The following is a 26,178-nucleotide window of genomic DNA, read 5'->3' on the forward strand; positions in this document are numbered from 1 at the left end:
GTGCGTGAAATTGTGTGAAAATTGGCAAGCTGATTCCAAAATATGTGTGAAAAATACCAAGGGTCAAGAATACCAAGACAATCTTGAAAAAGAGTAAGATTGTGGGACTTATTCTACTGGATAGCAAGACTTTATTATCAAGCTGTAGTAATTAAGACATACACCGTTAGCATAGGGCTAGGCAGATGGACAGATGGATTTGAAAAGAGAGTCGAGGAACAGAACCACACTTGGGAAAATAATGGTCTTTTCAAATAGTGCTGGGTCATTTGGCTCACCATGTGGAAAAAATGAAACTGATCCCTACATTACAGCAAAATCAGTTTCGTGGGTTTTTTTTTTTTTTTTTTTTTTCTGAACTGAAACTGGTTTCATGCATAGTGTGAGGTAGTGGTCAGGTTTAATTCACTGAGTTGATTAGGTCATTGACGGAACATAGGTCTTCAATCAAGTTTACTAGAATATGGCCAGAATCTCAGAAAGCTCTCTTGGGTATCCTAACAATTGTTACCCGCCTCTTCTCTCCAGAGAGAACCATTATCCTGAATTCCAGCACTGTGGTTTATGTGTACTCCTTTTTGTACGTCATACAGATCGAATTATGTAGTACCTTTCTCTGTATTGCTTCTTTCACTCAATATTATGTTTGTGAGATTTATTTATGTGTTGCCTGTAGCTGTAGTTTTAAGGAGTGTAGAGTTATGCTTCACCTCCCTAAACGTGGAGTATCACATAAATTATTTGGAGCTGTTCTGCATGGAAGATTTATCTATTCTCTCCCATTTATTTATTTTAGTCATTTCTCTATATCAGTATGGGCTCCTGGATATTTCTTTTATAATCTTGTTTGTAATCCAATACTACTTTATTTATTTTGCTCAAATTATACCAGCTTTGGCCATTGAAAGCTTTTTCAGTTGGCCCCGGTCTCCCTTTCATATATACCCATCATTGTGTTGTTGGTATTGTGCTTTGGGCAGATTCCTAGCGTGAGATTAACAAGGTGAAAGATTCCTTTTAAAGGCTCTGAATATGTATTAGCAAAATGCAAAATTCTTCTCAGGAATTTTGTCTTGATCTGCGCTCCCTCCCGCCACGTGGGAGACACCACTGTCACCAACTCTTATCAGGACCGAATAGTAATTTTCCAACTCATTAAAAAAACAAAAAACCTTTCCAATTGGGTAGGTAAAAATGGTTTCACTTTGAGTTGGTTTGCCTTTCTTTAATTATTGGTGAGGATGTGCAGTTTTTACACATTTATCATTCTCTCTTTGGTGAATTTAATATGCGCGATAAAATAATTGATGTGGATAGGAAATGGCACATAGAAGTTGTAGAATTACCAGCATTTTCAAAGTATAAGGAGATGCTATTAGTCACAGCCTTTAATGATTAAGAAAATGTACAATGCCTAATATTAATAATAAGAGATGATTTTGCTGTTATTAATGATAATTTCCTTGCTCTATAAGACTTGTAAATACTAGTCAGAAACAACTGCTTAAAATAGAAGTACTTGAAACTGAGGAAATGCACATTATAATCTAAAGAACAATTCTTTTTTATCTAAAATTCCAATTTTATTATTTACTTACTTGAAAAGAAATAATAAATATAATAAATAGTATTTCTCAAACAGCAAGCAAAGTTTGACTCGAGAAAAAAGGAGACAGTTTCACACAAAAACCCCAAAGAGTACTGATGAAATTAGAAGGTAGGAAAGATGGGGCTGGGGTGTGACGGGGGAAGCCTGGGCAAGGGAGGGGAATGGACACTTAATAACTCGGTAGCCAGGAGATGTTCAGAGTTCCTGGAAGGCCTTGGCAGTTCAGTAAACCCTTTTGAGGTCAGTTGTTAGCCCGGTAGCAGTTGGAAGTGCCAGATGCCTCTGTACCCAGCTTCATAGTCTTGTGGTTCTGTATCTCTTGGAAGAAGCAGACAAGCTGAGTTCATGAGATGTTCCCAACCTGGTATCAGATGACCTGGTATCTTCGGAGTTATCCTTGGGAATCACGAAGGGTATTTGTCTGAGACCCGGATTGTGCCAGAGTGGATGCAATTAGATGGTGTCAGGATGAATGTGATTGATGGTGATTATTGTTGTTGTTTGTGCCTCAACATGGGGGAATTACTGAGAGATTCAGGAAGTCCTTGCTCAGCGTTGCATTTGGTTGGATTAAAGCCTGTGGGTTACGTTTGTGGAAAGATTGGTTTAGTTCATCCTTGGGGAGTGGGAGTGAGGGATGTAGGAGGGAAGGGGCGTGGAAAGGCCTGGCTTGGTGGGAGAGCCCGGACCCTGGTACAGGATAGCTCATAATCCTGAGAAATACTTGCTGATCATTGCTTTATGTTTTGCATGTTTATAGGTAGTTTAGAAGGGGAAGAACACATTAAAACTTTACACTGTCAGTATTTTGAAAATAAGTGCTTTGTATTTAAAAAGTAATATGGCCTTGTAAAACATCCAAGCAAGACAGGAGAATATGAAGTCCTTCCCATCCACGCCATCCATCATTTACCTCAGAGACCACTAGTTTTAAATTTGCATGGCTCTATAAACATACACGTGGTTGTATGTAGAAGAGCGTATGTCACCCGTGCTCTTCTATAGCTCACTCTCCTCACCTCTGGTGTATGTGTTGCATATTCTCCATATCTGTACACATCGCTCCCCTCCATCCAAGGCTCCGTGGCCTCCATGAATGAAGTGCTGTGATTTGTTAGCCAGTCTTCTAAGTATGATATTTAATTGGTTTGAAATTTGTTTTTGTTTTGCAATTTAAACAATGCTGCAGTGAAACCCCAAATGTGAGAGGCATGTTGCTATATGAAATCCCTGGGTCGAAGTCCATTTTTAAGAGTAGCCTGCTCAGGCCACCTATCAGATGGGTAAGGAGTGGCATTTCTTCCTGCGTTGTGGGTATTCAGTCACTCTCCATCCGGGTTATTAATGATAATTCACTTTGGCAGAACACTTGAACGTTTTCAAAGACTTCTGCGTTCATGACCTCATTTGCTTCTTACCAACCGCTGATCAATGTATGGATTGGTTTTATAACCCTGCCGGAGATGAGGGTCTGAAACACGGAGTGGCTCCTGACTCGTCTGTGGCTGGACCTTGCCTGGGTCTTCCCATTCCAGGTCCAGTGTTCGTATCTTTGAAGGTCCTTGGAAGTTATGGGCTCAGTGGTAGAAAATATTCTTCTTGTTCAGTGGGAAGATTTGCTATGCCTTTGCACTTTTGTAATTCCAAGTTGGCCCTGATTCCTTTGCTGCTTATTTGGGAAAGCTTGCAGTTCAGTAATTTTCCAGTATGTTTCCCATAGAGATAGGACAATATCTCCTGTTAATGCACGTAGACTTTTAATTGCAAAAGCACAACGTGACACCTCCATGTCTCTTTGTGCAAATCATTAAAGAATTATCTGGTGAAGCCTAGCTTTATCACAATTCCTTGAGACTGCTTCTTTCAGAATGTACATGAAAGGCCTTTATGTATCATAGCATGTGCTTTACTGTCCTAAGAAAACCAGACAAATCTACTCACAGTATTTCTTATCCTTACTGGCTAGCTATTCAGTGACGGGGTGGGGGGGGTTGGTGACAAACGTATGCATCCATCCACCCATCTATTCATTCAACAGATGGTAACTGAGTGCCCAGTGTGATCCAGGCATGTTCTCAGCTAATTCTGAGAGGCGTGGACTCTAAAATACAGTGGAGGGGAGACCCCTGAGGGCCCAAAGCTGGGAAATCAAGATGGAAGTTCACAGAATGGAATCTTCCTCCTGTTAACTCAGCAGAAGGCTGCTTGATTTTGAGTTGGCAGAGATCAAAGATGAGGAGAGAAGTGAGATGTTGCCTCCCATCTCTCCCTGTGTGATGACACCAACGGCCCAACCCTACCTAGCCTAGATTACCGAATTCTGTTCCATGCACAGCATTTTGAGAAAGAAGAGCCTTCTTCATAGGCTTCCTTCACATACATAAATGTATCTTAATATTTTGTGACATTGGGTTTACTCTGTTGTGTATGCATGTATATGGGAAACATAAAAAGAGACGGATAGAGTAAGGATGGGGGAAGGAGAGGAAAGGAAAAGGGCAGGAAGGGGTAATGACATCTCAAGATAACATGACGCAAATATATTGTCAGAGTAAACTTAGTGGGTATCCTCTTTGCAACATTTCTTAAAGAATTGTGGTAATGGTCATTTGTAGGCAACCCTATAATATGTGTTATTCCTAATATTCTAGGGATCAAGTAAAATATTTTTATGATAGATTACACGTGTAATTAAAATTGGAACTTGTGAGTGACACGTCAGCCATAGGAAGACCTGTTGGTGTTCTGACACTGTATTATATGGATATTTAGAATTAATCATCTTTAGTGTCACTAGCACAGAATGAATTATAGAACTGTAGAGTTCAAATGATTCATAATTCTTAACATCTTTCTCTAAGTCAAGCTTAATTTACTGCAGACTTCTTACCATGAGAAGTTAGAGAAATGTTGTCAAGAATCTCTGCAGAGGTGTACAACATAATGCTTAGGGATTTATATAACTTACAAAGTGATCACCCCGATAAGTCTAGTACCCACCTTACACCACATATAGTTATTATAATACGAAGTATGATTTTAAAATATAGTGAATGTTTAAAAAAAATTATTACAGGCTATTAATCCCCCTCAAAATACTCCCCCTCACTTCGAACACACATCGTATCGTTCTTGTCACTTTCTGAAACATTTCTGGAAGTCCTCTTTCATGTCTTTATTTCATCCTCTATCATGACAATGCTCCGTGTCACACATCGCTTCTGATATGGAAATTTCTGTCAAATAAAAACATTATGGTGCGTCCTTACACCTCATTCCCTGGATCTGGCACTGTGCAACTTCTGGCTCTTCCCCAAAGTCAAAATGACCATGAAAGGAAAACGTTTTGAATCAATTCAGGACATCACGGCAGCCACGACAGTGCAACTAAAGACACTCACGAAAGAGGACTTCCAGAACTGCTTCAGAAAGTGGCAAGAACAATGGGATAAGTGTGTTCGAAGAGAAGGGGAGTATTTTGAGGGAGATTAATGGCAATGTGTCTTTTACTATAATAAATTTTGTCTAATTTAAACATTCACTGTATGTTTTGATCACATCTCATATTATTGACTATGTTTCTTATACTATACCCTACATCCCCATGACTATTTCGTAACTGCCAATTTGTACTTCTGAATCCCCTTACCTTTTTCACCCAGCCCCCTACTCCCCGTACCATTTGGCAGCCATCAAAATGTTCTCCGTATGGACAGTGGAAATGTAATGGCTCTGTGCGATGTCAGAGGGATAGTGGATGGGGCAAGGGGGCTTCACACAGTGTGAGGGATATAAAAGATAAACGTCTAAGTATGACTTTGTCTTGTGCACCTGAAACTAACGAAAAAAAAAAGTGGATGGAAGGACCAAAAGAACAAAGGAAGGAAGAATGGAAAGGAGGGAAGGAGGGAAGGAGGGATGGAAGGAGGGAGGGAGGGAAAGAAGGGTAGAAAGAAGGAAGGAAGGGAGAAAATCACATTTAACTGAACCTAGGAAAAATAAATTATAAGATGTACCATTATTTTTTTGTGTCACCACAAAAAAGTATTTCCAATTAAACTATTATATAATGCTTCTTAAAAAAAAATGTTCTCTGTATGAGTTTGTTTCTGTTTTTATTTGTTCATTTGTACTTTTCAGATTCCACATATAAATGAAATCATATGGTATGTGGTCTTTCTCTGTCTGGCTTATCTTACTGAGCACAATAACCTCCAGGTCCATCCATGTTGTCACACATGATAAGATTTCATTCTGTTTTATGGCTGAGTAACATTCCATTGTATAAATGTACCACCTCTTCTATATTCAGTGCTCTATTGATGGACACTTAGGTTGCTTCCATATTTTGACTACTGTAAATAATGCTACAGTGAATATAGGGGTGCATATAACTTTTTGAATTAGTTTTTTGGGTATCTCGGGATAAGTACCCTGAAGTGGAATTGCTGGGTCATACAGTAGTTCTTTTTTAAATTTTTTGCAGACACTCCATACTGTTTTCCATAGTAACTGCACCAATTTGCAATCCCACCAATAGTGCACAAGGGCTCGCTTCTCTGCACATCCTCGCCAACACTTGTTTTTTGTTGATTTATTGATGATAGCTATTCTTACAGAAGTGAGGTTGTAGCTCATTGTGGTTTTAATTTGCATTTCTTTGATGATTAGTGATGTCTAGCATCTTTTCATGTGTCTATTGGCCATCTGTTTGAATGGGTTTATTTCCTGATCAGAAAAAAGGAGACCCAAGATGATGACCAAATAGGAGAAAGTGGCATCTATGGGAAAGTGGGGGTTGGGGGACATAGGCTTCAGAGCCTGGGGAGGAGGAGAGGGTGTGAAGGCCTGAAGTGGCAGGTGAGTGGGAAATGTTGGAGGACGAGAAGCTGAGGGAACATCTGCCCATTGGCTTCTGTTTCTCTGTGACCCAGGGACTGAGCTCCTGCTGTCACACTGCCTCCATCCTTGCAGGGAGGTTCTGTGTTCTCTTTCAGATAATGAGGATTTTTAGTGTCTTACTTTCCTCTTTCCTGCTCTCCTTACCCACTGAGACTCACAGTTAAGCTGTTCAACGTCCCTGTACTAAAACACGTCATTCTCATCTTCAGAGAGGGTCTGTTTCCCTCTCGATATGTTAATTTCTATTATAGTAGTTTCCATCTGTGTTGTCTACATGGAAGACTCTCAGCGGTTGGCCTGTCTTATTATAGACACCAGAAGGCTTTCGAAGACATGCATACCCCTTGAATTCTACCTTCTTGCAAAGTTAGCTCTGTTTTCTTTCTAGCCGTGGGCTAGTTCTTTATCTCACAGGTAAATTAATTCAGTTCAACAGATGGCAGTAGCCCAATTGGACTCTAACTTCTCTCAGAAACCCCTCTTAACCAAATAGTGCATTTCTCACTAGTGGTTCTGGGTGGGAAAAAAGTTAAGGAGTTGGATGCAGGAAAAGCAGGCCATTCTTTTTTGGCTAACATTTGGGGTCCCGGGTTTCTGTGTCCAGGAGCCAGAACCAGTTGACATCAGGAAATTGTGTGAGGGGATGTGGCCTCCCTTGTGCCCTCTGACTTCAGCCACCACATCTGTGTCCCCGAGTGGCCCCCGGGTTGTGTGGAAGGGCCTCATGGCTAAAACAGAGCATGCGCTAAAATAAGAGCCTTCCTGTATATGGCTTGAAAATTCCTAGGAGTTTAGAAACTGATGCTGTAAAGTGAAAATGAAATGTCACTGAGTGTTGGGTGGAGGAAAAGTAATTTATTGGCTCTAACATGAAAAGCCCTGGGAGTGAACCTCCTTCTCATCGTGGACCCTGTGATCGATGCCGGCCAGCCCCATGCCGCTGTCTGGCAGTGTGCTCTTGGAAACAGCATAGTAGGGACTTTGCAGGTGGGTCTTATTGGGTTAAGAGACTGCTTTTGTGAGACTCTGCTGCATCTATATATTCTACCAAGGAGAAGATGGTAAATCAGAGTAATTGCTTCATCCCAAGGCATTTCATATTGTAAAGGGAAAAGGTCCTGTTAAGAAACTCAAATGAACTTCTGCTGTTTATACTGTATGGAAAGCCTCTTTGAAAGCTGCTTGTCACACAGCCTGGCGGTTTATTGTCATGGAACAATTCCATTAGAACCCAGTGTCTGTTCTCATGGCACCAAGACTAAGGGTCCCTCAGGAAAAGCATTTAACTCTTGGATGTACAAAGCTGTTATTTATCTGTCATTTCTTGAAAAACTCACTGAGTGTACTTATGAAAGAGATTTGGAGCAACCATCATTTCCACTGAGTTAGAAATGGAGTTGGGACTCAATAAATGATCAGTAAAGGACTGAAAAGTATCCAGTACCACATTGTAACAGTGACTCGTCTATGCTAATTCTATTATAAGCTGCACTCCATAATCCTTAAGGAATTCACTGTACAGAACTCAAAGACTGGAGTGTTAGTTAATTGCCACTGCTGATTCATTTGAATTGCTTATGCCAGTTATATTTTATAGGTTTTAGAAGAATTCTTAATGTATATCAACCAAGGAGGCTTAGCAGATCTCAAAAGAACAAATTGAAAATTGTCATGATCTGAAAATTAGCACCCTCCTGGCTGGCATTTACTCACAAAGGATGGGGGTCCCATTTGTCAGAGCCTGTCAGTGAGCATGTCCCCTGGGGAGCCAGCAGAGCGGTCTTAAGAGTTCGGTCTCTGGTGCTGGACTGCCCGACTTCAGACCCCAGCGTTGTCGCTCACTGGCTGTGACACTTGGACAAGTTAGTTAACCTCAAGCCTGTGGCTTCTTCGCTGGTACATGAGGATAGTGTCTCTTGGGGTTTTGAAGACTAGTAAATGAAATAAGGCATGTAAAGTGCTTTGTGCAGTGGCTGCATGTAGTAATAAGGGGAGTTACTGTTATTAGCAAAATTTAATATGGGCCTGATGGGTCTGGGAAGATGGCATAGATCATCCCAAAGGCTGTTTACTGTGGAATATTTGTGGGTTAAAGTCATCTATGGGCATTTGTTACTTTGTGACTCCCTTCTATTTCCTAGTGTCACAAAGGCTGTGGTACAGGAAATGTGATTATGGCACAAACCACCCTCAATTCTATTCCCGTTCTTGTAGAACAGATCGAGAACCCTAAGGCAGAGATTTGTAACTGCTCTCAGGGTTTCAAGATTGAATTAAAATTGAGATAACTTTTGTGGTCAGAGACAAATAAGGTTGGACTGACCTTTTCAGAGTATCCATGGTAGAAATAATATTGGGGGTAACACTTACAAAGCTGATGATAAGCCAGTGTTGTAATGCTGTTGCGGAAAAATAGTGAATAGGCGTGGGTACTAGAATTCCTTGACTCAAAAAGAAAAGCCTAGTCTAAGTGAGCAGGGGGATAGTAATGTACTTCAAAATTTAGGCTTGGTTTTATGCACTGTTAACTGGTTCTCCTCAGTAAGTCTTTAACCATTAATAACTTTACCACTACACCCGCTATCACCACCACCCCCACCACCACCCTCATCACCACCACCACCCTCCTCATCCTCATCGCCACCATCACCACCACCACCACCACCACCCCCACCACCACCCCCACCACCACCCTCATCACCACCCTCATCACCGCCACCATCAACACCACCACCACCACCACCTTCACCCTCACCATCTCTACCACCACCGCCTCACGATCACCAGCACTGGCACCATGCTACAACAACTCAGGGCCTTGAAGGACTCCAGTTGGGAGAATCCTTGCCTCTTTATCAAGCTCTGATTCCAGCCCCATCTTCTCTTTGCTTGACTTGCTTCTCTCACCTTTTCACTCTCTGACCACCTATCTTTTAGTCCACTAGCTCTGCCTGTAGACTGAGGAGGGATTTGTAAGTGCAATTCAGCAGCCTTGCTTTTCTCTGACTTAAGAAAGGATTACTGATCTTTTATTATTTGCTTTATAAATAACAAGGGATGTTAGTTGGTCTCATTAAATTTAAAGCAATTGTTACAATTTTGTAGTGTTTAAGTTTTTTAATTATATATAGTTGCTGCTATTGCTGCTCCAAAAAGGAGGAGTTCCTGGGAAACATTCTTCTCTTCCCCACTTAGTGCCTGTTTTCCTTCTTGTTTGTCCTGTGGCTGCCAGTCCACACTCCAGGGGCAGGTTGGCATGTTGTCCCAGGACTGTAAATGTTCCATGACGGAAAAGACTGTCTCCTCTGTGCATCAAGCCGTTCAAGGCCAGGCCTGATACAAACTGTAAAGCAAGTTTATTCACTTATTTGCTCCAAACCAAACCTGCTTTCAGGAAGGGATCAGGTAAACTTACGAGGTGCTGTAGCAATGACGGGTTAGCAGTGAAGCAAACCAAAGAAATGGAACCTTAAATGTGAAATTCTAGCTGATTAAAGATGTAAGATGGTATGGGGAAGTCGAGGGTCACGTCCTCTGAGTACTCTCGAAGGCCACTTGATAGTAATTTATCTGTCTTGTACTTTTAAGCCCTTCTTTTTCCCTGCCCTCTCCTCTACCTGCCTTTTTCTAAGACCCCCCTCGAAGGTGACCTCTTGCAGAAAGCAACCCTGATGCCCTGTTCTCCCTTCTGCGGTGCCGTGACCACATGACATCGGCATTCTCAGCTTAGAATGGGCTCCTGTCCCCTTCCCCGCTTCTCCCCTGTCCCTTAGGCTGTCAGCTTCTCAGCAGCAGGAAAGGCCTGTCACAGCCCTAATTGTGTTGCCAGCATCTAGCCAGCATCTAACACCGTGGCATTCAGGAAATGCTTTTGGACTAAAGTGAATGGTATTTCGATTTGCTATTTGAAGAGGACAGTATTTTTTAAACATGGAGAACATAACTTTCTTCAGAAATAGGTGAGAGGTTCATTTTCTTCTCATCGAATTGACTTGTTCCTAGACCCCAATCTTGGAGACACACAAGTAGGTAGGAAAATGGTGGGTTTTTGTTTTGTCTTTAAGAAGAAAACATGCTGATTCTAGGCAAGGGGAGCAATTAGCTGTGCGTACCCTTGGCTGTCAGCCTCCTCCATGGCAAATGCAATTTGCTTGGAGCAAATGTTCAGATTGAAACCGGCTGCATATGCATCAGTGCAGGAAGGAGGACAGCCGTCTCTCCTGGCCAGTGGGGGTCTCTGGGTCAAACCTGGGGCTCAGCTGCAGGACGGGCTGCACGATCCCCAGCATCTTTCCCTGGGCCGGGATCGGAGCAGGCTGATGAATGGGCGGGATTTGCTGGCAGAGGTGATACCATCAGCCCTAGCTGGCTTACGTTAGAATCTATAATTTCTTTATTCATTCGTCTGTCCTCTATTCCAGTATTCTGTAATATGTTACATGGTTATCCCTTTTATGTGCGTGCTGTGGAGAGAGACTGACTTTTGTCTTTTGTTCTGGGAATATAAAAATTCTAACAGCCCAGCCTTTGTTCCAGAATTCTCCTTTTAGTTTTTTCTGCATGAGAAATAGCTTCCCTTTGTTTTCCTTGTCCTGTTTTGCTGCTCTGGGGCTCATGTTCACTCTTCATTAACCCTAAGGTGATGGACATCAGGGAGTAGCCAGTGTGGCCGCCGTGTGGCTCATGGACAGTACCTCTTCCTCAGATAGACATGAAGAAAGTATTTTAGTACTTTGGACATTGCTTTTCCTTCTACATGATGTCTTCTTTATGGCATCGTCTGAATGGTCAAACTCTTATGCTGAGTTCCGTGATCTTTAAAAAAGTTAACCTGTCTTTCGCCAAAGGACATTGTAACTATAATTAAGGGACATATATATGAAATGTTTTGAGCTCAGTGGAAGGGAGAAGCCATCTGGTTCAAAGGTATTATCCTTATTTAGTTCGCTACTGATACCATCTGATCCAGAATATCCTCATTTTGGAAAGGACGATAATATCATGTTTGGACATCTATTCCAACTTAACTCCATAATTGGCTTTTACCTGAGCCCCACACGATACTTCAATTTATAGATTAAAAACAAATAAATGGGAAATGATCAGAAAGTTTTTACATTTTTCATAGACTATTTTTTAAACTCAAAAATTCAGTGTCTTTTAGAAAGAGTTGATTAAAAGCTCCATTTTCTGAAATGTTATACATCTGCAACAAAGAATAAATAATATTGTAGCAGTTGGCTGCCTCCACTTCCCTGGAAAATAAATAAATACATTTGGTGACATACACTTGAGGAGTATGATTCTTATAATTCTCACAGAAATCAGGAACAACTTTACAGATGATAGAAATTTTACCATCTGCTGGTAACAAAGAAGCATAGCTCGTAACACAAAGCTCTTACTGAGTCTGACATATATATATTGGCAGGCCAGGATTTGGAATTCTCTACCGCTTCAGTCCCCGTCCCCAGGGAAACTGACCTGACTAGCAGCATGTCGTGGGAAAGGTTCCTTTGCTTCTAACGCCAACGGCATGGGCTTCACATGGTCGAAATGGCAGAGGAGGGAAGAAGGCTGAGTTTTAATGGTGACAGATCAAGAGAAAGGCACTCTGCAGGATTGGGAAGACCTGCATAGATTTCACACGCAATTAGTGGAATGGTGGACTCGCTGTAGAGGAGATACTCTCTTTATGAGTCGAAACATTAAGTGTTAGTAGAAGAGATCAAAGTTCAGATGCTTAGGGAGAGATGGGGGATGGCAAGTCCAGACTTTCTCTTACAATGGCATTTTCTTTACTCAGGTAACATTTGTCTTCCTAGGCCTGCAGTGACACGTGGGCTTGTGGTTCTGGTTAAGGATGAGGAGTGGGTGGGCTGCCATTAGGAAGAGCTGAATGCTCGGTGGAAACGACGGGGCTGCCGATCACGGAAGGGGAAGAGAAACAGCTGGGAAGGAAGACATGGAAGAAGTGTCACACCCTCCAGGGGTTTCCTGTCCTCTCTGGAGAAAGCGGCGGGTGGGAGGGGTGATTGTCATTTTTCGTCATCATGGTTTCATCTGATGGTGTGGAGGCTGCTGCACGGCACGAGCCTTGAGGTGGTCTCATAGAAGATGGCCAGTTCCTTTCTATTAGGAGGTCATGTACGGTTGTTCCTGACGGTGCTGAGTCCTTCTTAGTATTAGAAACCATAGGACCTCCTTAGAGGACTTTAGCTAGCAGTGGGCTGCCCGTGGGGTGCTTTTGGTTACCTTCAAGCTTAAAGGGGTTGGGAAATGAGGCAGGTTTAATTAAGGAAGAGTAGCTTCCTCCTACCTCCAATTTTTCCATATTCGGAAGTGACCCTTACGCCTGACCCTGGAACTGCAGTGAGTTCGGTATCTGCCTACCTCATATGGCTTTTACCCAGATGGCTTTGTCTCACACATCTAAGCCATGTTGCAGCACAGGGGTTGATAGATTTGTTTTGTTCCTGCCTTCCACATCATCCCTTCCTTTTTTGTCATGCCTCCGGTTTGCACGCTGCTGTCCTTGTATCCTTGCCTCCTGGCCCTGGGGAAGAAAGCAGACAAGCCCAGGCACATGAAGACACAGGTTTAAAGTGTTTTCCCTCTTGTGGTGTCTGCGTTTCTTACAGGGGTGAAGACATCTTAAACCAGAGGAACGACTCGCTAGTGGTGGAATTTCAGTCGTCAGCCAGCCGGTGCAGGAGGTATTATTTCGGGCATGGGGCCGTCTCGGAAGCCCGCAGTCATCCTGAATGCCCCCTGCCCGCTCCATGTTACATGAGGTCACTTCGTACATCACACCAGTCTTGTGTGTTTGGTTGGCTTGACCTGGCTGAGAGCAGCAAGCATGTTTGTGGGCATCTCTGTGCATGAGTTGCGCACAGTAGGCGCCTCACAGGTGGCTGTGCAGACTGGAGAGGGGAAGAAGAAGTGTAATGCTGGCAGTGCAAGGTTTTATTTTTTTTCCTGACTGCAAGAGCTGGAATTGGTCTGAAAGTTAGCACGTCAATGGTGAAAGCAGAATCCTCCTCTTGGCTAAAGCTCACTTCATGTCCATCCACAGCATGAGTCGTGTGTCCTTACAGAAGTCTCCATTTGAAATCCATGGAGTCTTCATGAAAGCGGGGGGTTTCATATTATGAATGTCCACAACCAGGGAGGGACAGTCACACCCTCTCCTTTGAACCACCAGCCTGGTTCCGAGACTGAGTGTCGTTTCCATCTTGTGCCTCCCTTATGTAAGTCAGGGTTGCCACAGCCACCCCAGAGAATTCTCAGTGACCGTGGGCCATGTTGGAGCTGTGAGCCTCTCCGTTGGTGACGCTGTGGCTCAGCTGCCCTTTCTATGAAGGTCACTGGTTGGACTCCCAAATCTAATAACTTCGGCTAATGTACTAAGGATGAATCAAAATGATAACAGGCTGCATATTCTGGGTATTTTAACATTCCTTACTCTTAAATTGAAATGCAGTGTCTCACAGCCTTGCTAGAAACACAGCCTAGCGTCGTCCCTTAAACAGCAAGTTTCAAGTATATTCTGGCCATGTGGGCAGAGCTAGGAGGATACGTGATATTTATGTTATGATTATTTTATTTGTGTCCTCTACAGCTACGTGACACAGATAGTCTCTCTTTTACTCAGGGTAGCAATTTAGCTGGAAAAAACAAACCAAACCAAACCAAAACCTTCCTATTTCTACAAGTTCCTTCGAACACCCACAGATCCTTTTGTTATTAACAACATTTAATAGCAGTACATTGGATTTTGATACTGAAAGCCATTCTGGAGCCCTTTTTATGGACTGTGTTCACGGTTAAACCGTACAGCACCACCGTGAAACACGCTGCGCTGTAATGAAGGCACTGGGGTGCGGAGAGAGCATGTGCTTTTCCCATCATCATTTCGGTGGCTGGGGGCGAACCACAGTCAGTAGGTGGTTGCCCTGGATCCCAGCTCAGGCATCTGCCCGCTGGACCAAGTGGGAGCTCTAAGCAAGGTGATGATAAGGCCTCTTAAACGAATGCTTCTGCCAGGAAATGAAGACAGTGCGCATTCTGAGGGACGTGTCAGGTCTTTACAATTGCTAGTGTTAGTTCTGTGTTTACACCAAGGCCAGATTTCTTTATCTACTGGGCTGAAAAAGGAAAAAAAAAAAAAAACAAACCAGTGTATTTCCTTCCTTCACTACATGGGTCACTTCCTTATTATTAGCTGAATTAGGCCCTTTATTTTCTCCTTGTTAGGGGGAAAGAACACTGTTTCTTCCTCAGTCCTCCCAGTTCTCTGGTGTCTGGTCACTTCATAATTGCCTTTTAGGAGAATAGATACTCATTTTCTTCAACAAAAAGGCTGAGTTCCTTGATGACACACCATAATTCAATTTCCGTGCTCTCCCGCCATTGCCCACACCACTTCCTCCTGGCACATTTTTCATGGTTAGGAGGAGTGATAGTGTCAAATATATCAGAAGGAAGAGTTGATTCTGTCCTAGTTTGACGACTTGACTGATTAGCAGAGATCAGAAGAAGGCTCACAGCTGTGAAAGCCACTGCAACATGGAGTTCTAACAGCTCTTTAGGGAGTTCGCTAATGAAAGAATCACTACAGAAACACAGCCATGCGAAAAAAGAAAAAGAAAGAAAGAAAAGAACAAGAGCATTCCCATATAACACTCGGAGGCTATGTCATAAGAGGAACTATGCTCATAATTTCTATTTACACGTCGCAATAATTACCGTCTGCCTGAAGATTACTTTTAGTCTCTCCCTGTCAAGGTTGCTTAGCTATTTCCTCTTTCCCATGTCAGGCAGAGAGGTCGAGTACCGGTTGGAACTTGTCCTAAGGATTTTTTTTCTTCCTGGAGAATGTAATTATCAGACACACGAGCCCATCCTGCTTGAGTAGAATGGCTTTAGTCTGATCCATCTTCTTGTCATCGTCACCATTGTCCATGAACCAGACTTCTGTACTCGGGCGAATGTGAGATTGGGCTTTAGCCTTTAATTTTTTGTGTGTGGGGTTGTTCTCTTTTCTTTCTCTGATGCAGTGTCTATGAACCAGATAGAAATGTGTTACGGAGGAAAGAACGAGAAAGAAGAAATCAGGAAACTCAACAGGATGATGGCACATTTAATTCAAGTTACTCCCTCTTCAGTGAACCCTATAAGGTAGATGGTTTTCCATTGTTCGTCTCCACCCCTCACTCGTTTGCACCTCTAACCCCCGGATGATGGTCTTGACTTGAAGAGTTGACCAGACTTTAGTTAGACCAAGGAAGATGGCTCAGCCGCTAAGAATGGGGTCTTCCCACACAAAGCGTGGTGTCTAGTTCACATGTCTTTACTGGCCACTCTGTCAGTGAAGTGTAACTTGCTGTGATTTTTATGAATAACGTAGACTTCATCTCTGCATTGATTTTCAAAGTCAGTGACATCTGCTCTGTGTTCTAAGGTGTTAGGAAACAAACACTCTCAAAAGAGGTTGGGTTACATATCTGTTACACATGGACCATGCTAGTATTAGGGTACCTGCTAGGGCTGATGAGAAGGAAACTGTGGGATTGTCTTTCATTTACCCAAAGGCCAGAAATATAACCTCTCTTCCCAAGTGAGGCATCTTCCCAGATGTCACTGGTGTCTTTGGCTGCATGGAGCTGTAGGTAGTTCAGGCTCCTGGCTTCTTGCACATTTAGCCCCATGCCCATTTTACCCTTCACTCTGACTTCTCTTGCCTGTCACTTGGGGTTTCTGACAAGAATAATTACGTATTTACAAATTGGAAGCAGAACAATTTGAGCCAAATCTGAATTTTCAAGAAAAGCTTCTGCTGGGACCGGAAAAACAGAAAAGGAAACCCAATCCTGGAGATCCTTATCTGGACCGTTTTGTGAAGTTGCAACAGGGCGCGTGCTGATATCCTCAGCGGCCGCACAGGCCAAGCATGGGGGCCTTCGTGTCCTGTGAGGCCCGTAACGGTTTCTGGGTCTGCTGCAGCGCAGAGTGCTGACAGATGGCCTCAGAGACGGCGAGTTTGATTTCATGTCTCAGCCCTCATTCTGCACGCGGCGACCTTGGCTCTGTGGTCCGTCTAGGTCCCTCTCCACGGTTTCCTATGTTTCCTTTGTCTCTAACAAGAGGGTATGTTTTTCTTTCTCCAGACGAACAAGGGGGACGAGCTCTCCAACCGGATCCAGAATACGCTCGGCAATTACGATGAAATGAAAGACTTTTTAACTGATAGATCCAATCAGAGTCACCTAGTTGGCGTTCCCAAGCCTGGGCTTGCTCAGGCTCCTGTGAACAAGATGGATGAACATTTTGTCCCCGAATCAAGAGCCCAGCCTCAGCCCTCGTCAGTCTGCAGCACTGCATCCTCCACACCAGCAGCTGTCCCCGTGCAGCAGAGTAAGAGGACCACCGTGGGCTGGCAGAAGGTTGGGCACCCGCCCCCCGATGGCCAACAGAGAGCAAGTAAGTACGGACACAGGGTGGTTGATTTGAACAGACCCGCTAAGCCAGAGAACCATGATAAAAAGCCTCATCACTGTGTGTCGAGCTCCTTATCCTCACCTCCCTCTTCTTTTCCTTCTTCCAACTCAGCACAACAGGGCTCTCTCAGGACCCTCCTTGGAGATAGTGTTGGCAGACAGCAACCACGGGCCAAACAAGTCTGCAACGTAGAGGTGGGTCTTCAGACCCAGGAAAGGCCACCTGCTATGGCAGCCAAGCATAGCGGCAGTGGACACTGTGTTCAGAACTTTCCTCCGTCCCTGGCTTCAAAACCCAGCCTGGTTCAGCAGAAACCGACCGCATACGTGCGGCCCATGGATGGCCAAGATCAGGCCCCTGATGAGTCTCCGAAGCTGAAGTCATCCACGGAAACCAGCGTGCACTGCACGTCCTACAGAGGTGTCCCTGCCACCAAGTCGGAGTCGACCAGAGCCAAGGCCAAGCTTGCTAAGTTCAGCATCCCCAAACAGACGGAGGTGAGTCTTGTCTTCTTTCTGCGAACACGTATCTGAGTAGTTCTGAGTGGTTACCTGACAGCTGTGGATTCAGTTCCCACGTTTCTTTATTTCAGTGTTTGACTGACTGCATGTGGTGGGATTCGTAGCAGTCAGTAAGGGAGGATGTACACATAAATAATGCTGTCTTAAAAATCTCAAATCGCTTCGAATCAGCGTTTTATAAGGACCAACAAATACAGTCGTGTGTGACTCTTAATTCAGAAAGAAATGTCTTCTTTAATACAGTTCAGGGGATATTGTGCAAGCCAGTGTTGACAGAAATAGGAGACACTAGAAGAAATAAAAGGACTTCAAAAGCTGTACTTTTTCGTATGTAAAGAGGTTAACTTTCATGTAAAAGAGTTCAGAAATTTAACATTGTGGTCAGTTTTGAATTGTTCCAGGACAAACTTCACAAAGTTAACCTCAGAATGACTTTTTAATTGTTAAACGATTCAATGCTGATTATGGTGAATATTCAAATATATCACTTGTCCCATCCATATTATAGTATTTAAGACCCAGGTCCATTGATGTCAGTCAAGTAAGGACTCCCTTTGCCCTGTTAAAAAAAAAAAAATCTGACGCTGTGTGAATCTAGTGAAATCTTGTAGTTCAGATTCTTCTGATTTGCATTTTGATTTTTATTCTAAAGGGTTTATTCAAATATGTAGATTGGATGTATGGAATATTAGAATTGAAAACAAGCCAGTCACATAATCACAGAGATAGCAAAGAGGACATGACTAGTCTCTTGAACAGAAATCTGGATTGAAAATGAAGGTTTGTGGTAGAGAAGCACATCTTACAGTGTGTTCCAAATTGATGACAGTTGTCGCGAGCACATGACGAAGAAATATGACTGCGCATGTGTCGTGCTTTGCGATAACGTGGTATACTAACTGAAATAAAAAGGTGAGTTCTAGAACACTGTACGTAGGAACTGTTCCGTTTTGGGGTTTTTTTGGATACTTTTTTAAAGATAGAGTAACAAACATGGAATATTCTTTGTATCTTAATTTGATTGAATGACCAAATGAAACAAATGATTGGGTATTTCTTCTCACATGTCTCACAAGACAGCCGGACCATTTCTGAGCACCGTGTGAGAAAGCACCATGCACCAATTGGGAGAACAATACATTACGCGGATGTGTACGCAGGTTCTGTTGAGGAAGTTAATGGCATGTACACCAGTAACTTCTTGTGATTATTCTTTAATGATGGACCCCAGAAAGTGTTCACTAGGAATTAATATAAGTAAAACTCTAACTTCTGCAAGCATTCATGTTTCTTAAAGTTGGTAGGACACATATAGGTACCACCTTACAAAATTCATCAAGCTCTTTGATTTTTGTCATCATTATCAAATGACCTGTAATGGCAAATAAAGCATGACTTATCCTTCAACAGCAGTGCCTGAAACCATCAGGAATCCTTTTATAATTTTAATCCTAATTGATTCCTTGTTAAGATGATTATTATGTACAAAAGAAATTTCAAATTTATTCCCTAATAATTTAATTACTTTGGAGCCCAGTGAGTTGATAAAGCTCTGGTTAAAAGCCAGTTTTTGATCTCCGGGCTAGCCTTGTACAGATAACTATACAGTTTTCATTCGGTATTTGGGTATGTCCCTAATAACGTGGATACTTTCAGAGTGCTCTTCCAGGACTCCCAGGTCAGGAATGACCGGGACTAGTGTTTGGTAATCACAGAAAGAGGGAAACGCCTGAGCTAGAGAGTCAGGCATTAGACAGACATTAGAGCTTTTATAGAGGAAGTATTTCACTTCCCCCACGTGTAATGACATGGAGCCAGGCAGCCTGCTCCCTTCCTAACATTCTATACTGAGTACTTCAAAGAGAGCAATCGTGCATCGACAGAGAAGAGGTGAAAAGAAGTGTCATTCACAGGACAAAGTTGTAATTGGTGAATTTTTTTGGGGGTAGAGATATACAGTTCTTACTTTATCAAAAAGCTTTGCATAGTATGGAACATATGGTAATTTGAATTTTGTAACACTGCTGTGTTTAATTAGTCCACTATCAAAATGGCTGTGTTCCAGTTAGTAGCAGGGTGGTACCTGCAAGTTACATTTCCTATCCTTCAAACTCAAAGGGTTTTTTTGTTTTTGGATTTTTTACATTCCTCCAAGAGATTAAGAAATTTGGCGGGTATATCATTCAGTGTTTATAGGGCAAGTTTATAAAATCCACAATCACAACATAGAAACTGAAGAACATTACCGACTAATCAGATTCTACTTTTGAGGGAGTTATTTGCTTTATTTTTTGGAGTGAATAAAACAATTCAATGTGGCAAACAATTTAAAAAATGTTCGTGGCTGTATTTGTTTACACAGATACCACCAATGAGAACAGGTCGTCTCAATAGTATTGACTGACTTCCAGTGAGGTAGGGAATGTGTTTTTTAGGGAAATTGACAGAGGGAATGACCTGAAGGGAACTTGCATTTCTTTCTTTTTTAAAAAAAATATTTTTATTTCTTGACTATACCTTTTCAGGATGTTGGCTATAGAGCAAGACTCATTATGACAGTATGAAGAATTGGGGGCTAAAAGGCAGTGTTAGGTAACAATGACGTCAGGCAAGGAAGGTGCAAATATAGCTGTGTAGGCATTGTATAGGTCATTCCACATGAGAAAATCAAACCAGGGACTAGTGTCATGTGACGTGAGAAATCGAAAAAAAATCTGAGATGTGATCTGGGCCTCCGAGAAATTTACAATGAATTGAATAAATTAGATGCCAGCACATAGCTTTTACTTTGCGATTCCTGTCACTTATAGTCCAAATTAAATCTAAAAATGTCCTTCTAGCCCTAGGAAAGTTCCCTTACCTTCATAATCCTTGTGGTAGAAAAATATTGTCGTTTTTAAAAATTGAGAATTCGTGAATGTCTTTTGCCTGATTTTACACTTTCTAAATTCTTCATTCTTTCCCTTGCAACATCTGCATTCTATCTGCTGCCATGGCAAATTATTTGTTGTAATTCTTTGGTTTTCAATAATAGGTAATTAGTATAGAAAAATTCAGTGCAATTTGATGTGGAAGTTAAAGACCTCAAGGGAATTCCTGAACTGATACACCTGCCTCTTGACTGTTTTTTCCAGCTCAGTTTTGTGTTTAATGAAAAACATATTTTTGTTGTTATAGCTGAGTCTCTTATTCTTGGCGCCACCCCTCATTAAGTGAACCTTCCCTGGAGTGTCACTCGGAAGGGTGACTACTGTTAGATGAGAGACAAGGGACTTAATGAATGACTGAAGCATGCGTTCTAGAACATTCTAGGGTAGGGCACACTAAATCTTATTTCCAAATGAAGTGAATTATTTTTGTCACACACACACACACACACACACACACACAATGTTTTGCCATTAAGGTGTAATTCAAGATTCAGACATTAGGAACTGCTTACTTCGAGGGCCAGATACAGGTTTTGTGGGATCTAAAATTTATACCATCTTGGGGGTGGGATGGGGTCTTCTTTAGGAGCAAAAGAACAGAAAACATCTTATACTTGAAATTTTTATAAACACAAATAGTAACTCGTTGCTAAGGCCCCTCCTGGAGCCTATGAGAAACCTCTGCTCAGGAGGCCCTGAAGCTTATGTGCCATTAGCTTCAAAGTGTATCTCTGTCTTTGACTCATGGACTAATGATACATTATTATTAAAATGATGATTTTAGATCTGAAGAGAGTGCTTTATATTAGCCTCAAACTTGGTAGAATTTAAAAATAATATCTAATTCTAGGTGATGTAGGCAAGGTAAAACTTGGACAATTCTCTGAAAAAGCTAATATACAGTGCCCCTGGGACAAAATATGGGTCTCAATGGCAATGAACTCGTTTGTTTGGCAAGTTACAGCTTCCGCAGTGGTATTCCAAACCATACACAGTTTACTTTCTGTTTGCTGTTCATTTAATAAATAGCCGTGGTTTGAAACTGCTCACGCAGAGGGCTCTGATGGCTGAAAATAGAATGCATTTGAAAAGCCAGGGAAGGGAGCAAGCCAGTGGCTGCTGCCCTTAGCTTCGTCAGTGATAAGGCAAGAGACACTTAAATTTGAATATCACTGTATAGAAGGCGTTTTAGTCGTGGTTGAAAATTCATCAGCAAGAACAGAGTCACCATTTTTGGTTGATCAGAAGTTTATTTGTTAAAATAAGTAATTAAATAATATAAGATGTATTGATTAACCATTGCACTGTCATAACGGGCATTTTAAAATCACCATTTATACCACGAATAAGAACAGGAAGATAAAGTACTGTGATTCTACAAAATAGCTTCCTAGAAAAGCAATTAACTGATTTTTTTTTTAAAGTTCACAGAAGATAAATGGTGTAGGCTTCCTATTTCCTGTCACTCTTGGTTACCTTTGTATGAAAATGGATTTCTTCCAAATTAAAGTCGGCACCAGCCTGTCGGACGAAAAAGGCATCTGAAAAGCAATGTGTACATTACATATTCATGCCAGTCTCAGGTTTTTAATTACATTTGAGATGTAGAATGTTTTCTAGTCCAAGCATGCTGTCTGGTTGCTCATTGAGGAAGTGAGGGTGAGTGGCCAGGCTGGAGACACGGGTGTCCCATCTGCTGTGGCCCCCTGCTCTCCGTCACCCTCACCTCCACCCTCCTGGAGTCACTGCAGACAGAGGCCACATGCGCAGGGCAGTGTGGCTTAGTCACAGCCAAGTGGTCACGCTCTGCGTTCCCTGCTGTTCACAGAATACATGTCCTCCACTCTCTTCGCAAGGACGTGGAGAACTTCCTCAGTCCTGCGTAGAGGGAGAAGAGGGACAACTCAAAACGTTGATCTCAGATGCTGGATGAAAGCGCTTGTTTTCCATATCGTAGAAGGGTCATTCTGAAGGTCGTCGCGAAGGCGGGCAAGTGGAAGTGTTTCCATATTTTTTGGTACTTTTATGTTCAGCCAGCGGGGCCCTAAATGCTGAAGCACTTCATCACTTAAAAAAATAACTTCAGTTTCTATAACCCTTTATTGAAACATTTGAAGAACGCATATTAAAATGTGTCCTGTTGTGTGAAGGAGCTGGTGCCCTGTTCCACCCCCTTTTTCTCACTGCTCCTTTAGAGTCATTTATAAAGCTGGTTTTTCTAGCTGTAAGGTGGGAGAGGACTCCCAGAGCTAGAGGCATTGAGGGCAGGACCCGGAGCCCCAGGGGAGGCTGTTAGCAGACCCCACTTGAATTTCCCTGTATATTTTCTCAGTTCTCACAAAGCTTCCTCTCTCAGAAAGCATCTGGACAGATTACGGGCTGCTTTTCCTTAAACTGTAATCTTCTGTGTTGACTCCAACCCTGGGGCTAATCAAGACCCCTCTGTGTTTGGAGCTACTTGAAAACATGTGTGATCCAGCATCGCTCCTACCCTGGAACAGTGTCACTCTACAGCCCAGTAAGAAAAGCTGCTTCTTTTGTAGTTCATCCGTCCTGGGTCGGAAATCGTGTGCAAGCTTTCAGGTGTGCAGGGAGGCGCAGAGCACAGTGGAAGGGTCCGGGGTCTGCAGACCAGCAAGGACGGGGTTCACATCCGGCTCTGCCACTTGTGAGCCTTCTGGCGGGAGCAGTCACTGGGGCCTCTGTTTCCTCCTGTGTGAAGGGGAGAGATTGATAATATCTGCTTGGCAGATGAGATACAGTATGTAACGTGCTAAGCACAGTGGTAATGCAGTAAGCATTTGGGAAATACTGGGGATAGCTCTAAAACAACAACAGCAAACAAAATAGAAAAATGGGGACATTATTGGAAGAGTGTGTGTGTGTGTGTGTGTGTGTGTGTGAAGGAGAGAGAGAGATGAGGTGGGAGGAAAAAGAAAACTGAAATTCTGAAAGTTTTTTTTTTTTTGGTATTTGTTAGAAATTACTGAAATCTTGAAGATGAAGATGGTCTTGGATTATAGTCTGAATGGCATAATTCTCCCTCATTTAATGCTTCCCTCCTCTTCCCCCTGAGATTTTATTGCCAAGGCTGGGATAGAATTCTCTCTCTCTTATTCTGTGTACTTGGCTTTTCTGAGCCTTTATTGTCTATATATGGACCGTATCACTCTTGAGCTTTATTTTCAGTTTAGTGAAATACAGAATCAACAAGATTTGGTCTGAGGAAACATGTTAAAAATTTCAGGCAATAAGTATGAGAGTGACTCTTTGAAGCCACAGAGTTTTAAATGGCACATTCAATTGGCTGAGCTGTGGAGTCACCCACATGATTAGCCGGCATCAGTAATACCTTTCTCGCGGAGGAAAGCGGACTCTTCCTGCTGCTCAGGATCCATCGCTCTGCCACAAATGGGCCGACGTTAGAGCAGAATGAGGAGTGTGGTTGCTGGAGCTAGACTGTCTGAGTCTGACTCTCACTCCACTTGCTAGGCAGATGACCTAGTGTCTCAGTGGCTTTGCCTGTGACAGAGACTCATGGTTGTACCTTTATTCATTTGCTGTGCTGCAATAACAAAGTACCCCAAATCAGTTGGCCGAGAACAACACTAATTAATCGTCTCCCAGTTCTGGAGGCCAGATGTCCAAAATCAAGGTGTTGGCCGGGTTGGTTTCTTCTGAGGGCTGTGAGGGAAGGCTCCGCTCCTGTCCTCTTTCTTTGGCTTGTAGAGCTGTCTTCTCTTGGGTCTTTACATCGTCTTCCCTCTATGTGTGTCTCTGTCCAAATTTCCCCTTTCTGAAAGGTCTTCAGTTATATTGGGTTAGGGCCCAGCCTAATGACCTCATTTTAACTTGATTACCCCTGTAAAGACCCCATCTCCATTTAAAATTTAAAGTTGCAAGGGACACAATTCAATGTAATAGTACCTTTCAGTAGCATTTTTATGACCGCTTAATAAACTAAGCACTCACAGTAGTGACTGGCACATAGTAAGCACTCAATGAAATCCACAATAATAACTCATTATAATTATTATAATTATTTATAGTAGCTGTATTTGCTTCACACTTACCTTATGTGCTCAACCCTAGATGGTGTGAGAGCTCAGAATCTGGAAATCGAGATGAGATAGATGAATTTCACTAACATATGAGTGCCTTAAGAGCAAGGATTTTTGTCTCGTTTTTACTACTTAGTTTATGGAAGCATCCCCAGCTGTGCCTGGCACGTAGTTGGTGCTCAATAGAGATTTGCTGAATTAGTTCATTCATTCAAGGATATGAGTGAAAGAAGTCACTCTCTCCAATCATTGATCTCCTCTCGGGGGCTTCAGTAATTCCCGCCAAACCTTTTATGGGAAGAGAGGAGCCAAACCCTTCCATCATATAATTTATAGCTGCTGTTATGGAGAGAAATGGGAACCATATTTACTGCTGTATGTAAACACAGCCTGTGTAAAATAAACCGTGCTGCTGTGTGCTGACCTAGGGGCTGTGCCAGCAGTGTGTTCTCTGCATCGTTTTCCTCTCTCTTGTTTGGTTTTCCTGAGCAGAAGCCCTGGCTTGGGGGTAGTGGGTGTCCTGAGCTGTGTCTGTGCTGCAGGCAGACGCTGGTGTTCTCTGGTCACATGACATGAGCTGTAGCGAAAGGAGGTGGGAGCAAGGAGAGGGGGACGAGGGGGTCAGGGGACTCCAGGAGAGGGCCCCAATTTTTAAACTTTCTGCCACATGAATTGCATTTCGATGGACTTAAAATGGCCTAGAATACGTGGAATTCTTAGAGGCAACCCTAATTTCATTGGGTACCGAACCCCCCCAATGTCCCATGGCCCTTTTTCTCTGTGTGTCATTGTATACTTCACTGATCCTCTTTCTGTCACAATATCTATTTCTCTTATTCATGGGGATGCATTGTTTCATATTACGCAAACATAATCCACATATTTATGTGGAGCTCTGTGTATTTGTTGTCTTGCAGACACATCCTTCAAAAATAAGCCTGGTTACGTGGCATTGGGGTCCACAAAGCCCTTGGTGCGCCTTTAACAGGCAGAAAATGGTTGACCCCTAATCTGTATGACAGAAAGATAAACAGTGGAAAATAGAAAAATATATGCACTCAGCTATTTTTACAAGCCCTGAAAACAAATAAAGATCAGCGTCCCCCTCCCCGCCCCATGCTTAGATGCCTTGAAAATCTCACAGAGAGCATCCGTGATGGGGTGTGGAACCTTTCTCTGTGATGTCCCCATAAAGCCTCATCCTGTCTGTGCTCCAACCCTATGGCTGGGAGGGAACTTACAACACCCCGATTGCCTTCCCATCTTCGGACTGCTCTCACCCTTCCTTATGCCACCCTGCAAACCAAACTGTCTGTAACTTACACTTCTTAGCTTTAGTTGTGCCCACTGGGATTTTAAATGGTGGGCTATTTCAGTTTTCTTTTTTATTCGTTAATGCCTGTAGGTTAGGTCCCCATCGTGCCCCTCAGACAGTTCTTCCTACAGGGCCATGCCGCCGCTTTCCGGATAGACAGACATTCAAGTCCATTTCAGCATGCGCGTTCAGGGTAGCCTCGCTTGCTTCATCGTAGCCTATCTAAATCATTCCTTTACCATTTGACTTTTACAGTTTGTGATAAGTATTACGGAAAAAGGACAAAGCAGAGCAGAGGAAAGGGGTCTGGGGGAGGCACAGGGGCTTGGAGGGTAGGGAG

General features: G+C 42.8%; 1 protein-coding gene across 6 annotated transcripts in view; it reads left to right on the top strand.

Moving 5' to 3' along the window:
• The window catches only part of AFF3 (ALF transcription elongation factor 3), a 538,469-nt gene that overhangs the window by 108,746 nt on the left and 403,545 nt on the right, over nt 1-26,178 (top strand). For 4 of the 6 annotated variants that reach the window (XM_033124714.1, XM_033124715.1, XM_033124713.1 and 1 more), the window contains exons 3-6: nt 13,153-13,227; nt 15,571-15,691; nt 16,681-16,993; nt 17,123-17,508. In XM_033124714.1, coding sequence (XP_032980605.1) covers nt 13,153-13,227; nt 15,571-15,691; nt 16,681-16,993; nt 17,123-17,508 — 895 coding nt within the window. The remainder of the gene's footprint in view (nt 1-13,152; nt 13,228-15,570; nt 15,692-16,680; nt 16,994-17,122; nt 17,509-26,178) is intronic. The other 2 variants (XM_033124717.1, XM_033124718.1) reach the window with 2 other exon arrangements.

This window comes from Rhinolophus ferrumequinum, chromosome 13 (genome assembly GCF_004115265.2).
Source record: "Rhinolophus ferrumequinum isolate MPI-CBG mRhiFer1 chromosome 13, mRhiFer1_v1.p, whole genome shotgun sequence".
In the NCBI taxonomy this organism is placed as follows: Eukaryota; Metazoa; Chordata; class Mammalia; order Chiroptera; family Rhinolophidae; genus Rhinolophus; species Rhinolophus ferrumequinum.